The sequence below is a fragment of the Oryzias latipes genome, chromosome 13, assembly GCF_002234675.1.
Source record: "Oryzias latipes chromosome 13, ASM223467v1".
In the NCBI taxonomy this organism is placed as follows: domain Eukaryota; kingdom Metazoa; phylum Chordata; class Actinopteri; order Beloniformes; family Adrianichthyidae; genus Oryzias; species Oryzias latipes.
In genome coordinates, this window is record NC_019871.2 from 17,848,512 (window position 1) to 17,865,591 (window position 17,080).

At 40.8% G+C, this 17,080-nt stretch overlaps 1 protein-coding gene across 2 annotated transcripts in view; it reads right to left on the reverse strand.

Moving 5' to 3' along the window:
• Positions 1–12,658, reverse strand: part of sgsm2 (small G protein signaling modulator 2) — a 41,760-nt gene extending 29,102 nt beyond the window's left edge. Inside the window, exons 1-2 of one of the 2 annotated variants that reach the window (XM_023961627.1) lie at positions 11,971–12,658; positions 6,414–6,489 (exon numbers count right to left, since the gene is read on the reverse strand). In XM_023961627.1, coding sequence (XP_023817395.1) covers positions 6,414–6,489; positions 11,971–12,021 — 127 coding nt within the window. In that variant the 5' untranslated portion in view covers positions 12,022–12,658. The remainder of the gene's footprint in view (positions 1–6,413; positions 6,490–11,970) is intronic. The other variant, XM_023961628.1, reaches the window with a different exon arrangement.
• Positions 12,659–17,080: the final 4,422 nt, after the last annotated feature.

The window sequence follows — 17,080 nt, forward strand, 5'->3', positions numbered from 1 at the left end:
TTTCCGTAACAAAATCATCTTCATGCATGACAGTGCACCATCTCATGCTGCAAAGAAGACCTCTATCATTGGCTGCTATGGACATAAAAGGAGACACACTGATGGTGTGGCCCCCCCATCCTTCCCTGAACGCAGCCCTATTGAGAGCCTTTGGAGCATCCTCAAGCAAAATATCTATGAGGGTGGAGACAGTTAACATTCAAACAGGCTATTCTGACCTCCTGCAAAGAAATTCAAGCAGAAACTCTCCAAAAAGTCACAAGTTCAATGGATGCAAGAATTGTGAAGCTGCTACAAGATAAGCAGTCCTTTGTACAAATGTAACTTGACCTGTTGAAATGTTTTTGGTTGAAATATCTTTTGATTTCAGTAAATATGACCTCTTAATGCGACAAATTCAACAAATAACCATTTTCAGTTCTTTAAAATCTCTCAAATGTTGTGGAATCCTGTTGTACTTAATAATGTGGAATAGTTCTTTTGAAAGTTGTTATGTCTGAAAAAAATAGTGATATCTTTAGGAGGTGTGTATAATGACTTAAATATATACTCGAAAGGCCCGTACACACCGGGACGATTATTCGCCAGCCGTTTTTCGCCAGCGTTTTTTAAAACGTTTTTTGTGTTCACACCCAGGCGATTTTCGCTGACGATGAGCCGAGCGAACATGCAATTTCATTCCCTGACATTAGATGGCGCTTAATGTAAAACAGAAATACTCCTGTACACAAGGTGGCGCTGCGCAACTTTACGCTTCTTAACGTCGCTTTTCACTCAGAAGAAGAGAGCAAGTATTTACGCGATTGTCAGAATCATACAAAGAAAACATGAATATTTCAAGCACCAGTAGCTCCAGTTCCAGCGATGAAGAAATTATTGTTCTGTTGAATGATGAAAGACGCCGGAAAAGACGCCGATTTTGGGTACATCCCATAGTTACGAGAAGAGAAGAGCATGGGGAGTTTTATCGACTGGTACAAGAGCTGAAAATGTATCATGAGCGTTTTCGGGGATATTTTAGAATGTCCGTCATTATTTCTTTGCGGCAGTGTAGATGCTACTTGGCGTATATCTTCTTCGCTGGTTTGTGTGCTCAGAAAGGCAGTTTTTTGTTTGAGCGCCCCCAAGTTGTGTTTTACTGTAACTTCAGAAGCTCCAGACACGTGTGCAAAAGCGCCATTCGCATTGGTCGTATAGTTTTTGACGTGGCGCGTCAAACCAAAAAAACGAACCCGAGGCGTTTTTTAAAAAATGCCACTTTTACGCGTGGCGTTTTTCGCGTCGGTGTGCACACTCACATTGGTGCCCTTTGTTTAGTCACGAGGCGTCAAACGTCGGCGAATATCACGCGCGAAATTCATCCCGGTGTGTACGTGCCTTAATGGTTAGTGACTTCAAAATTTTAATGTCATTTCCACAGTCTTTTTCGGTTGAGTCTTGTCGGCTGACGTGAGAGGAAGCCTAGCCAAAGGCAGCTTGTTTGCAAATCCCAGACTTAGCTACAGAACTGGATTTTGGTTACATCATTCCCGAAGATGAAGCAGATCTTGTTTTAAAAGTTTTAATATAATACATTACAATTCCTCTTACTCTGTTTCCTCAAACCCCCCACCATGTTAAGGTGGGGGGTTTATAGCGGGATCAAATAGTACCCCTAAATTTTATTTGAAGCTCAAATCAGACATCCCTGCAAAGTTTTTTTTATTTTTCATCTTAAGGACACATCCATGCTTCTGCCCCTACCTGATCCTGAGAAGTTAGCCGACGTCTTTGTTTCCTCCAGACAGGATTATCGTAGCATCAAATAAAGTCCCCAGAAACTACAATATATCTAAAGCAGAGCTACCAAGATCTTCACAAGGAGCTAGAAATATCAGCTCTTCGTGTCTGTCTTCCAATTACTTTTAACTCACGTCTGTAAATAGTCTGGATTAGATTCTACCAGCTAAATCTATTTCTGGCACAATGAAGTCAAGTCTAGTCCAGATGGACTTCATCAAGTTCATTGATTCTCTACAAATTATTAAACATTACTTCATCTGAAGCCTGAATTTAAATAGACTAACGGCTATTTTTAGCCACTAAGGTGGCTTTCTTCCCTTCTGACTTCATGAGTCATGCTTCTCCTCCTGAGACCACTACAGACTAAAGTCAAAATAATTAAGGCTGACAAAGGATTGCTTTTAAGGACTAAAATAGATAGAGGGGAGACAGGGCAAAAAAGGGTAGAAAGATGATGGACTGAAGAAAAGACAAGGAACAACTTACTCTTTTTCTTTTGACAAAAATCCAGTTTTAAACACAGACTAAGCAGGAAAACATTTACCATCCATCCTTTCATGGTTGCATTTATTATCCTTCTAAACATCTACTCATTTGCAATGCATCCATTAGCTATTCATCTTCAATGACTCCGTTGGATCACAAAGACGGAAAAGAAGCTGCACAAATCTTCAATACATACACACAAATATATATATATATATATATATATAAATATACTACATGAGAGACGTTCAAGAGAGTTCAGGTGTGTCTTGCAGTTCCATTGAGCCTCAAGATCCTTTAGGGACACCATGAAAATGGAACGTACAATTGTCGTCCATTTGGTAAATGTATTTTGAAGTATTTGTGAGCATGATGTAAGTTACACACACTTGTGACGTATGGGTAATGCTGTCATACAGTGTCCTTGCGCTGCACTATAGTCATTAGTGGGGTGCAAGTACTGCCCGCGCACGTGATCCGTAAGTGCTCATAGGATACTCAGACAAACTACACTCTGGTTGTCTAATTTCCTCATTTCTAACAGTCAGGCTGCACACAAAGAATGTGCACTGATCACTTTAACATCATCAATGGTCCCAGTGCACAGAGATCAGAGGGTGGGAGGGGTGTAGAAAAAGTGAAATATCAGTACGACATGCCTGCATCTAACCTTACTGTATCCTTATGTTTTGTTAAAGTGTTTGCTATGACCTACTGCCTGCAGCATGCCCATAGAAACCAAACGGGCATGAATATGTTCACTTTCAGAAGCTTGAAAAGTACTCACCTGTGAGGGAACCAGTCGCCGGCTACTTTTTGATAAAGAAACAATAGTTTGATTTAATACTTTGCAGCAAATGATCTGTGTAAGCAGGGTCCCATATTAACACTTGGCACTCTCCAACTGCGAGCATGGTGAGTTAATGTTTGCGCTAAATTAGCCATGCATGTTAGCCCTCCTATTGTTGAATTTCTTTAATGCTTCTCCCTTACTGACCAGCGCGCGAGGTACACAAGCACACGCGACACATGAATTAAACTCTCCACTCCATCACTTCTGTTAATTCACCTCCATGTAGCGTTGGCTGATGAACCAGTTATGTTATAATTTCACATAAAAAGAAATCATCTGGGGGCAGAATTAGGAAAAGAGGGCATTTTGCCAATCTTACCCCCTCTTGAAAATCTGTGCTCATTTTCTGAGCATGTTTTAATTTAAATTTATAGTCAGATGACATTAAGGATGTATTTCAACAATCTATGAGTTACTTGTATGCAATTTCATTTTCGTTAACAACTTAAGAAAATCATTTTTGTAATCTTTACCTGGTTCCGACTACAGGTGACTGACTGACACAGCTCTGAAATAATGACCCCAGATGCCTAGAAAAAGGGCGCTATTTTTTTAAATTTTACCTGGGGGAGGACTCCCCCTAGATCTCCCATCAGTCAACGCCTCACGCCTGCAGTGTTCAGGTGGTAGCCTCCTACTCTGAAAACTTTTAAGGCCCCTGACTTCACTTCAAACCAAAAATTTTGTCCGGTTAATTTTTTTCAGAGCTTCTCAGCCCCTGACTTTACTTATCAGTCGACGATCTTAAACTTTTGCGTGGACCCCCTGCATGCCCCATACAGGCTTGCCCATTTTCCCCCTACTGACAGCCCATATCTACCTGTAAAGGCGATTGTGACTAAGGCATGGTGTCTGAATGCCTTTACCTACACACCTTTGTGTCTGTACACTACAACTAAGCAGAGGAGCATTGTCATAAGATGTCCACTATAAACCCACCCACTTTCACTGATTGACAGACAGACTCATTCTGCTGAAAAAGCTCTTCATGAAATAAATAAGTCATTCTGAAAAACAGCAATGTGAAATAAAAACAAAGCTACTTTGGAAAATATTGTTTTGGAAATCCGAGGTTCTGAAAAAAGACATAGAATTATAATAATATTCAACATGATTAAAATGAATATTTTAAAATGCTGTTTTAAAATAATGAACAGGTTTTTAAAGCAAAATGAAATATATTGAATGATCTTTTGTATATTTATCAGATATTAATTGGTTGATTGTGTATTTGCATGGGGTCATATTTATTTATTTAACTATGAACAGTACAGGACTCCATATCCAACAGCTAGAGCATTTCAGTCAGAATTCTTGGAACATTCTGTTCAGAGCTCTGCTTCAGTTTCAGACCCAGAGGAAGATCAGACGCTGTTCTAAGTCTAGCCCACCTTCTGTCTGTTTTGTCTTGAACCTTGCAAGACAAACTCAGAAGCAAAATGTTCCACTGTGCAGACTAGTTTAAAAGGAGCAGAGCTTCACTGCCACAATGTTATTGTACCTATGATGACCTCATGAGGAGCTCCTCTAGGTTTGGTTCTTGGGACACCTTGGGTTTTGTCAGCATAGCTACGTTACATCATTCAGCAAACAAAGATGTGAGTTAGTTACTGCAGGTTCTAAAGACAGACCAAAGAACCAGGCTATAAGAAGAGATGTTCCAGACTATGCCATAAAGAAACCAGCACACAACACCAACACAACACCCTCTTTAGTAACAGAAGAGCAGCTAAGTAAAACTGCTGGTTAGAGTGAAACTGAGGAAGACTTCCCTATTTCAAAATGAGTTTTAAACACTAAATGGAAATCTAAAATTTTTACTTTTCAGGAGAATTTCCTGTTTATTATATAGGTTCTGTTCAACCTTTTGTTGTTGGTTTTGTTGGCACATGTACATTACAGAGTCCCAGTCAGTGAACCATGTTTGTCATGAAATGAAAAACTGAAGCTCATCCCCTGTTAGATCATGAAATCAGCAACTCTCTCCTCACAGAGCAAGTATCTCTAAGGGGGGTATTTCTGTTGCTAGGCAACAGAAATAGTCTTCTTCTGGACTAAGAGAGAGTAGAGCATGGATGAAAAAAACCATTAGAGAAAGATGTAAAAGGCTGGTGATAAAGAACATTGACTTGACTTCCATGAGAGCCTCATACAGCAAAAAGCTGGAGGTTTGGGTGTATGTATCAAACTTGGAAATGCATCAATCCCAGCAGAAACCTACTGTTTTTGCCTTAACTAAAGCTTAATCTAACAGTTCCTTCTTCAAAGACATAATTCTCACATTGGACCTTGATAAATTCAAGAAGACACTGTTGTTGCTACTGGCAACATCTTAGCAAATGACTAAATTTCACTGAAGCTAACTTTGAAACTAAAACTTAAGTGAATAATTTAACAGGCACTAACTTCAACAAAACTGTCGTTAACTCAGCAGATAAAAGGGGAATTCACATTGCAACCCGCATACCAACATCAAAACATTGTTGCAGTATGTAAAAATGAACCTAACAATATCACCAACACTAAATTTGAAATACCCCAAAGCCTCTCCATCTACCAAGATGAGTGATACAGTTCACATACTGTAAAATGTATTAGTGAAATAATAAACCAATGGATCATTAACACCATACAGTGTTATATTATTTTTCAAACAGAGAAGCCCCAAAAAAAATTATGTTCTGCCTCTCCAAAGGGGCGTTGCAGGTGGAGCTTGCACTGTAGCATTATACTTTATTCAAGGAGATTGTAGCAAAAACCAGTGCTTTAGACCACAAATAGTTACTTTAAAAAATGTTTCCTTAAAAGAGTTTGGAAAATGAATGCCTGTCAGTATATAAAGCTGTTCAACTAGGCAGCAATGTACGTTTAGGTCAACCGATCATTAGCATTACCCGCCCCTTATGGGAAATTCCATTATACATTAGCATGAAGCTAGTGAACTTTTTAACTGTTATTATGTGTTAGGTCACCAGAAAAGGAAAGGCATAAAAGATTAATCTCTACTGTTATGGATCGATTGTTGGTTTATAAAGCTTGGATCGATTCAGATTGATTAACTGACCTTATCAACCCAGCCCTAACTGCATCTCATCATCATTTATAACCCAATACTAACTTTGAAAATATCCTTAAGACAAACTCTGCAGCAAAAACAGCAGCTAAGATCCAAGTTAGAAATGTCTAGTCATTTTGCACTGATGCAACAACTCTCACTGAGAATTTAAAGAATGTCCTTGATGTTCATGTGAGTGTGTGCATGTCTGTGCATGAGTACAGCTTTAGGACTCACCACACAGAGCGATGACATGGCTGCTGTCCTCATGGACAAACTTCTTGGTGACAGCTTCCTCCATTAACTGCTTCACCTGTAAAGCAGAATCGGTTGATATCAGACTATCTTGACGCCAAACTAAAGGATCAAAACTGATCATAAAATTGGAGATTTTATTTTTAGCCCATACCGCCCAGCCCTAACTTGTTGTATCACCTGTAAAAAGTAAAGTCTTCAGCTTCTCCAGGCCATGTCCCACAGCCACTATTTAAGCATATTGCACAGATAAAAGTTGGTCATATGTGAATATACATGGTAAAAGTGAGAAAAGTTGTGGTCTTTACATGAAATTTTCACAGATGTATCACAAATGAATGAGCAAATAGCAGAGCAAAAGAGCTGTAAGAAAAGCAGACCATTATCCATATACCTTGTCAGTTTATCAAACAGAATAAAATCTTCAGTTTCCAGGCATCACAAGGGGATTTATTGTTTGCTGTCCCTGGCTCCACTCAAACTCTTTCTTATAAGCCAAGGCATGACGTCAAATACAGAGGCTATATTTACTGCTTCTATTAGCTGCAAGATCTCCCAAACTTCTGCAAGATGTCCCATGGGGTCCAGGAGTTGTTGCCATTGGAAGACAGGTGGCCAGAGCGACCTGAAGAGTCATGCTCCCCCTCAAAAAATCCTGCCCCAGCTGAACAACAAAAGCAAAGACTACACGCATCCAAAAAACTGCTCAAGAAGCACGGTTACCGCACAGAGGGAAAGAATCTTTATATACAAATAACTGAAGCAACACCAACCACCCTCATGTCATCTTTCTCTACATTCATAAACCTCCTCTTTGGTCTTCCTCTAGACCTTTTTCCTGACAGCTCCAACCTCAGCATCCTTTTACCAAAATCATCTCTGTCCCTCCTCTCAATGTGTCCAAACACTCCATTTGCTTCCCTGCATTTATCTCCAAAACATCCAGCATGATCTGTTCCTCTGATGGATTCATTTCTAAACCTATGCCTCCTGGTCCTAAAACCTCAACATCTTCATCTCTGCTCCCTCCAGCTCTGCCTCCTGTCTCTTTGGCCGCATTTACACTGCATGGTTCAAGTGACCCAATTCTGATTTTTTTACTCTCATGCGCATGGATTCCGTTTTTCTCAGATCGGATACAGGCCTCATTCATATGTGGAAATAAATCGGATATGAATCGGATACGTGCATTTGGGTGTGCCATGAAAGCGGACAAATCGGATATTCCCCAGTAAATGTGAGTCGTACGTCAGTGACATCAACTTTTGTGCGCTGATTTTGCTGTGAGCGTGTTACCTTTCAGCCTCAGGCTTCAGACCCTAGTCGGAAACCACTATTATTCCCGGTCCGGTCCCGGTCGGGACGCAAACGGTAAATAATCAAGCGGGACACCGTTGCTCTGGAACAGGCTAGAAGCTGTTTATTTCTTTGCTTGTGTTGCGGAGTGGGGGCGTGTATGATGGGGACCGCGCGTGCTGTGTGTGTGTGTGTGTGTGTGTGTGTGTGTGTGTGTGTGTAAGGAGAGGAGAGGGGAACTGTAAATTAAAAATAAGGTGTCTCCCCCAAAAGTTTTGGAGTCTTTCTTAACCCACTCTGGAGGCTGAGGGTTCAGAACGGGAAAGTGAACCCCGAAGGAGAATCCGCCTTCGGCCCTGGAGAAAATCTCCCGTGCATTTCTGACCACGGTTGGAAAAAGAGAAGTCATCGCGCAGGACAGGTTCAACACTTGGATCAAACTGTTAGTGCAGCACGTCTGCAAAAACTTCCTCATTCAAAATTCAGAGAGAGACGAGCAGCCCTCCTTTTTCCCCTCCCCTCTGGAGCGCCCAAGGCAACGCCTCCTTCGTCGCTGAGTTGCCTCCATGACAACCGCAGTCACAAAAGTCTGAAGGAGGTCCGCGGAAGGCGGAAATGCTGCTACGTAGACCTCAGAATGTCTACGTTTGATAGTTTCAGCATTGTATAGTGTAAATGCAAAAATCAGATACAGGTCACTTTTAAAAGATGATTTAAGCGGGTCGTCAAAAAAATCGGATATAGTTAGAAAATCGGATATGAGCATCAAGACCTGCAGTGTAAATGCAGCCTTAGAGTCTCTTAACCAGTCTTCACCAGTATTCTCCACATTTCCTTTAATTCTTTGGTCACGCATCACACCTGAACCCTCCGTCCACCTTTATCTTTCTACTTAGATCTAGATCAGGGGTCTGCATCCTTCAACACTTTAAGAGCCATTCAGGTCTAATTATCACTGACCACAACCCCCAGCAGACAGAAAGTTTTACTTCACTTTTTAGAAAAAACGGAGGTACATTAATATTATTGATACTAAGAAATATTCCATAAACTGTTGGGATTTTTTGCACAAATTAAACGTAATTTTTTTTTTTTTGTGAAATTTCTTTACAGAGATTCATATGGCTTATTTTCAAAATAAAAGACACCCTGTCCCACATTGGACCATCTCAATGCAGCAAATATAATAGTTGGCAGTGTGATGTTATAAGTGAAAAAAAAGTTCTCCCACTTAAATAGATGTAATTGTCATCATAGGAATACATCAACTATAAGAGACAAAATGAGAAAAAAAAATCACATTGTCTGATTTTTAAAGGATTTATTTGTAAATTGTGGTGGAAACTAAATATTTGGTCAATAACAAAAGTTCAACACAATACTTTGTTATTTACTATATATTGGTAATGACAGCAGTCAATTGTTTTCGGTAAGTCTTCACAAGGTTTTCACAAACTGGTATTTTGGCCCATTCCTCCATACATATCACCTCTACAGCAGTGCTGATTTGGCTAGACCACTCGAGGACTTTGAAATGCTTCTTATGAATCCTTGGTTACCCGGGCTGTGTGTTTGGGATTGTTGTCATGCTGAAAGAACTAGTCACGTTTCATCTTCATTGCCCTTGCTGATGGAAGGAGGTTTTCCCTCAAAATCTGATAATACCTAGCCCCAATATTTCTTTCCTTTACATGGATCAGTCATCCGGGTTCCTTTGCTGAAAAACAACCCCAAAGCATGATGTGCTTTACAGTAGGTATGGTGTCGTTTGGATTCAACTCAGCATTCTTTATTCTACAAACACGACGAGTAGAGTTCTTCCCAAAAAGTTCTATTTTGGTTTCATCTGATCATAGGACATTCTCCCAAACCTCTTCTGGATCATCCAACTGCTCTTTAGCAAACTTTAGACGGGCCTGCACATATACTGGATTTAGCAGGGGGACACTTCTGGCGCTGCAGGACTTGAGCCCCTGGTAGCGTAGTGTTACCAATGGTAGCCTTTGTTATTTTGGTCCCAGCTCTCTGCAGGTCATTCACTAGGTCCCCAAGTGTGGTTCTGGGATATTTGCTCACCGTTCTTGTGATCATCCTGACCCCTTGGGGTGAGATCTTGCAGGGAGCCCCAGATGGAGAGAGATTATCAGTGGTCTTGTATGTCTTCCATTTCCTAATAATTGCTCCCACAGTAGATTTCTTCACACCAAGCTGTTTACCTATTGCAGATTCAGTCTTCCCAGCCTGGTGCAGATCAATAATTTGGTTTCTGGTGTCCTTAGACAGCTCTTTGGTCTTGGCCATAGTGGAGTTTGGAGTGTGACTAATTGAGGTTGTGTTAAAGGTGTCTTATATTTTCATAACCAGTTCAAACAGGTGCCATGAATACAGGTAACGAGTGGAGGACAGAGGATCCTCTTACAGAAGAAGTTACAGGTCTGTGAGAGCCAGAAATCTTGCTTGTTTGTGGGTGACCAAATACTGATTTTTCAACCATAATTTGTAAGTAAATTCTTTAAAAATAAGACAATGGGATTTTCTGGATTTTTTTTCTCATTTTGTATCTCGGAGTTAAGAAATACCTATGATGAAAATTTCAGACTCAACTTTTTAAGTGGGAGAACTTACACACACTCACACACACATCTATCTATCTAGACAGACAGACAGACAGACAGACAGACAGACAGACAGACAGACAGACAGACAGACAGACAGACAGACAGACAGACAGACAGACAGACAGACAGACAGACAGACAGACAGACAGACAGACAGATAGATAGATTATTTTATAATTGTGGGTGCATCTCTACCATTAATTTGTAAATCTAATAAGATTCAATTAAATCAGAGCTAACTACATTTTTTACATTTTCAATTCCAAACAGTCCACCTTAAAATCCTGGTTGCACAAACTAACCTCAAATTGAATTACTGTGGTACACGGCACTCATAGATCTGTCAAAAGGTGAGGCTTTGGAAAGAAAAACAGCTTGATGCATTGTTGGAACATTATGGGTACTGTTACAGTTTCTGTTTCTTTGCCCTTGTGCCTGGTTTCCTTTTTGTTCTGTGATGTTTTGAGTTTAACTTCCTGTTTTATTTTGTAGTGTTTCCTGGTTTGTTGTAGTTTTGAGTTTTACTTTGGTCCCCATCCTTCCTGAGTGTTTCCACCTGTGTCTCGTTTGTCTGTATGTATTTAAGTCTTGTCATTCCCTTCCTCCTGTGCTGGTCCATAGTATGTAAGTTTGCTCTCCCTGTTTCGAGTCTTTCGAGTGTTTAGTGTTTCAAGTTTCTAGCCTGCCGTATGCAGTGGTTTTGGTTTTGTGTCTTTAGTTTTGTTTATTAAAGCCCCCGTTCCCCTGCAACCTCCTGCCTCCTCTCCTTCTCTGCACCTGGGTACTCCTTCATCCGCTCCCCGTGACAGGGTACTATAGTCAAAGCCTTGCAGATTGACCCGTACTGCTTCAACTGTTTGTGAATGAGTTGAATATTTGACTTATCTGTCTGTTTGGTTTGCCTGATGCACTGCATAGTCTGAAAATATGTTACTTTATAAAATTAAAACATTTTGTTTTCTTATTTTGAAATAGCAAATTGAACTGTCAATTGAGAATGAAATATTACTTTGAAATATGTGTAGGGGGGGGAAACTTCCATACTACTGCTTGAAATAATGAACATTCTCGAGTTTTAGGTTCAGTTTTGATCTATTGTAATTACAAATTGGACGAATGAACATAGTGACTGACACTTTAAAAAATAATTACAGGCAACATTTCAATAAACGCTTTATTTTATTTTATCATTTTATCTTAAAAGGGGTACATAAAAAGCAAAGAATCTGAAATCAAGCCCCATCATTTACAGTTGGTATAACCCAATTCTGTAATTGGGAAGTTTTCATCTATACTCTGATGCAAGAGTAAACTATATTTGTGGTTATGGAAGTGGCAATCACGATGATCTAAATCAGTAAGATGATAATAATCCTCAGTATCGAACGGGTTCAATCAATGATTAATTCTGATGTCAAGGCGATGCAGCTGCCTGCTGCCTCTGTTTTCATGTCAGACTAAAATTGTTACGTAACCAAAGCTAGTGAAGGACTTGGACACGCGCACGCGCACAATCTTTACAGTATACATTCTGACTTGTCACATAATCAGACGCGGGGGGGGGGGGGGTGATCGATAACTCTATGACAGTAAATCCCACATGAAGCGGGTGCGTAAGAGCTCACCTCCCGCTTTACGCTCCATAGCAACTTCTCTTTGATCTCGTCCTCCTCCATCTCCGCGCGTGCAAGAGCCTGTGCGCAGTCGGGTCAGCCCGATCCGCTCCTCCCAGCCGTCCAGAACTGCGGTGCCGCTCGTTTCCTTGTCGTGTCTTCGCCTCTTCCCGGAGTGTCACGCAGCCAGGTCGCGGTAGGATCCGCCCCCTCCTCACGCATCACAGGAGGGCGGGCGGCCGGTGCGGGTCCCCGCAGAGAAACCTGCGAGCTTTTTTCAGCATCTGCTTAATCTCCTGTCTGGGAGGATGATGTCTAAGCTTTTTTGCTTCCCCTCCGGTGTGACGAACCATTACGGACTCAGTTTGGTTCTGACAAGTCTCAGTCTGTTGTCAGCGGTGATTTAGGCTCGTGCGCCATCTCCATAGCAGCCCCTCCCGTCATCGTGTGGCACGAGGCTTCTTTTGCAGCCTTCAATGAACATTGACGTCATTAGAAACAGGAGGAAAATGTTACCCAGCATGCAGCGAGGCGTCAGAAGTCAGGATGGTCTGAAATGAAGCATTGAAAATAGAGTCTCTCTTTAGTGAGGCTCAACCTGATTTTCTGTCATCTTCATTTCCTATTCAGAGAAGGTTCAGTTCAGTCACTTGCAGACCACCGGTTGACAGATATACTGGACTTCGGGCTGCTGTTTTGCAGGACGACAAAACTAAATTAAGTAAAATTAGGTGTAAAGGCAATGTTGCCAAAGAAAAAAAGGAGAGAAGTTTAAGTCTCCTATCTTAAATATATACCCTCAGCGTCATCATAAAACCTACAAAGACAGATTAGTTATCTCAACGTCGAGTTACAATAACAGTTACAGTTGTTATAAAACCTTTACTAAAACTAACAGTAAAAACCTATAACATAATTTCCTTAAAAAGTTTTAGATTAAAAGTGATGATTGTTGAAACTGATCAAGTGAAAAATTTATGCAATCATTAACAACAAAAACAGCAGTATTGAAATAAACGTTTGTATGTGCTACAAAGACTAGAAAATGAGCTTGATGCTACAGCTATGTTCACACCAGCCTCTACAAAGCACATCCAAGCAACCACTTCCAATGAAGTCTATGTAGACGCGTATTCAATTGACCACTTGTGAAAAATCATGGTAAGCATGCATTCAAGCAACAACTTCCAATAAAAAAACTGTAAAGTCGCATTCAAGCAACCACTTCTGAAAAGTCTAAGTAAATGCGTGTTCAAGCGACCTCTTTGAAAAAGTCTTTGTACACGTGTTCAAGCAGCCACTTCCAATGAAAAGACTGTGTAAAGTCGCCTTTGAGTGACCACTTATGACAAGTATGTAAACACATTTTCAAGCAACCACATTTAATGAAAAGTCTAGGTAGACACTCATTCAAGCGACCACTTATAAAAAATCTAAACACATGTCTGTAATCCCTCTCTGAGGTCACTGACCTCGCAACTTGGATCACAAACCATGCGGTTTGATACAGGGCAGTCATGATGTAAAGATTGACCTCTGATTGGAGAATTGCAGGTTCAGTTCTCGTCCAGCCTGACCACGTGCTGAAATGTCCTTTGGCAAGACGCTGAACCTCACATTGCTTTTGGTAGTTGAGGTTGATGATAGTATTTGGCAGCAGAGCCACCATCAGTGTGTGATTGTGTGCTTATGGGTGTAAAGGACTGTGACTGTCCAGTGCTTTGACGCTTAATTCAGGTATATCCAGCACTATTTAAGCATGCACAATTTACAGAGCTACTGTGTTTTACTTCCAGAGGGACTGGGTTGAGACAGTTTACATTGCAACTGCAGAAAATAGAGATTTTAAATTTGCAGACAATTCTCATGCCACTATTAATAAATATGTTCCCATGTGGTGACAAAAAAGTCATCTGTCTGTCATGTCCATGAAAATGTATGTTACTTTCACTTTGTACCATCAAATGTCTTTGATTTCACTGTGAAACATCTTAGTGGTTCATGCAAAGAGAGACTTAAAATGTGTAAAATATTCACCTTTTCCTGCATGTCTCCTTTATGTAGTTTGGGTTCATTTTTTAAAACCACATTTTCCCCTTGTTGTCGCCGGACCTTTTGAACTGAGGCCTCGCTTTTTTGGTTTTTAATGTGGTCCCAAAGCTGAAGTGGATGTCTAAAAACCTCTGCTGGCAGGTGTGGTAGGCTGAGGTGAACTTAATCTGGTCCAATCGAAAGTTTTATTTGCCTTGTTTTTTTCTGCCTTGTGAGTTTCCTGTACGTTTAGCCTTTTCCTTGTTTTCTAGCCCAGCAGCATTCCTGATCTCACACTAACACCTGGTAGGTCTAGCTAGACAGGTTGATCATGTGGTCAAGAACCAAACTCTGTTTTAGTTCCACACATGAGCTATTTTCTCATTTTCTACTGCCAGGTAATTTAAGTCAGCAGCAATGTCGGGTCTTAACTTGGAAATTTGAGTTTTCACAAAGAATGGATCGAAAACCTTTGGAACATCTGTGATCAACAGGGTTGGACTCAGATGTTCTAATCTTGATTTTCATTATTATTTCTTGAAATACCAATAAAATACTGTTGGTATTTTTTTTGTATCACAGAGCCACACAATTTCACACACTCTAACATATACTTCGTTATTATTATCAATCAGATGCTGAGATGGTCTTTCAGTGCAACAGATGAGTTCAGGGTGGAGGTGGGACTTCACTAATTCAATTCAATTACATTTTATTTGTATAGCCCAAAATCACAACAACAGTCGTCTCGATGGGCTTCGAAGTAAAACATGAACTCAAAAGGATCATGAATACAAAGAGTTCAATAGGAAAATACTAAAATGAACTAACAAACTGACTAAGCTGTACTGGCATCCCTGGCCTTAGACCACCCTTCGCGGTAGGGAAAATCTCCTAAAAAAACGGGTTCCGGAAAAAACGAAGAAACCTCAGGGGTTACCCACATGAAAGAAGGATCCTCCCCCAGGACGGACAGGCGATTTACCAGAACTCTTAGAGAAGAATTAACTTATCTAACTCTACAACTACATATATAAAGTCCAGCAGACAAGCTTCATCCAGCCGTGGTTGGGGTGACAGTCAGGGGCGCGAGTCAAGCCTGAGACAGGAACCACAGCCAGGTGTAGGAGCAGGAGCAGAGACGAGGTACTCGGTCAGGAACAGGAGCACGGATGAGCCAACTGGAGTCTGGAAGCACTCCCACTCCCCAGGAGGGGAGAGGAAAAGAGGGACAATACATGAATCGCACTGTACCAAACAGAGGCATGGAGAACTAAATGATAAATGATGATCAAAAATAGAGGAGAGGAAGGGTAGAAGTAGATGAGAAAAGAGGACAGAACCCCAGTGCACCATAGTTACCCCAGCTTCAACTTCTAGCAGCCTTTTAAAACAAATAGTTGTTGTTATTAAGTTTAATTTAAACACATTAACATTAAGTTAAATAATCTCTGAGTACTAACTAGTCTGACAATAAGCCTGTCCAAAGAGGAATGTTTTCAGTCTAACTTTGAATGTAGAAACTGAGTTGGCCTCTCTTACATGAACTGGGAACTCATTCCATAAAACAGGGGCTTGGTAGCTAAACGCTCCACCTCCAACTGTACTTTTACTAATTCTAGGAACCACAAGCAGTCCTGCATTTTGCGAGCAAAGTGTACTGTTTGGGTGGTAAGGGACTATGAGGTCCTTAATATAGGACGGGGCCATTCCATGTAAGGTCTTATAGGTTAATAGGAGGATCTTGAACTTGATTCTAGAATCAACTGGGAGCCAATGGAGCGAAACCAACACAGGAGTGATGTGATCTCTTCTGCTAGTTCCTGCTAACAATCTAGCTGCTGCGTTCTGAACAAGCTGGAGACTTCTTAAGGAACTCTTAGGACACGCTGCTAACGAGGAGTTACAGTAATCTAGCCTCGACGTAACAAATGCATGGATGAGTTTTTCAGCATCACTCTTAGAAAGTATATTTCTGATCTTAGCTATATTTTGCAGGTGAAAAAAGGCAGTTCTACACGCCTGAGATATGTTAGCCTTAAATTATAAATCCTGGTCAAATAAAACCCCAAGGTTTCTAACTGTGGAATTGGGGGCTATACTTACACCATCCAGGGAGACTATCTGAGCAGACAGAGTATCTCTGAGGTTTTTAGGACCAAGTATAATGACCTCAGTTTTTTCTGGGTTCAAGAGGAGGTAATTAATTGTCATCCAGGTCTTGATGTCTCTGATGCAGGCATTCAGTTTTCATGGTTTTCAGGTTTCATGGATAAATACAACTGCATATCGTCGGCATAACAATGAAAATGAATGCTGTGTTTCCTGATTATGTTTCCTAGGGGTAGCATATAAAGCGTTAACAGGAAGGGTCATAAGACTGAGCCCTGTGGGACTCCATAGGACCTGTGGGACTCGAGTGCACTGAGAGGAATGGCCATTTACATTAACGAACTGATACCTATCGGACAGATAGGATTTAAACCAGTGGAGAGCAGATCCTCTGATCCCTATGTCCTGCTCTAATCTATGGAGTAAAATACCGTGGACGATAGTGTCAAAGGCTGCACTGAGGTCTAACAGGACCAAAATAGAAAGTAGTCCCTTTTCTGAGGCCAATAACAAGTCATTAGAGACTCTAACTAGTGCAGTTTGCGTGCTGTGGTGGGGTCTAAACCCCGACTGAAAGTCTTAAAAGTGGCTGTTGTCCTGTAGGTGGCAGTAAAGCTGGTTAACTACAACTCTTTCTAGGATTTTAGAAATAAAGGGGAGGTTTGATATTGGTCTATAGTTGGCCAAGTTGTTAGGATCTAAACTGGGCTTTTTCAGAAGAGGTTTAACAACTGCATATTTAAAAGACTGTGGCACGTAACCCGTTTCCAGAGAGGTATTTATCATTGTTAATATGGAATCTTTAATTAGGGGAAAAGTTTATTTAAAAAGTCTAGTGGGAATTGGGTCTAACAGACAAGTTGACCTAAGGATCAGCTTTGATTCTTCTTGTTTGCTGTGGTGATGGACAGACTGACAGAGGATGTTAAACGGGTATCTCTGTGGGCCATGGTGTTTGCAGGTGACCTGTGGATCTGTA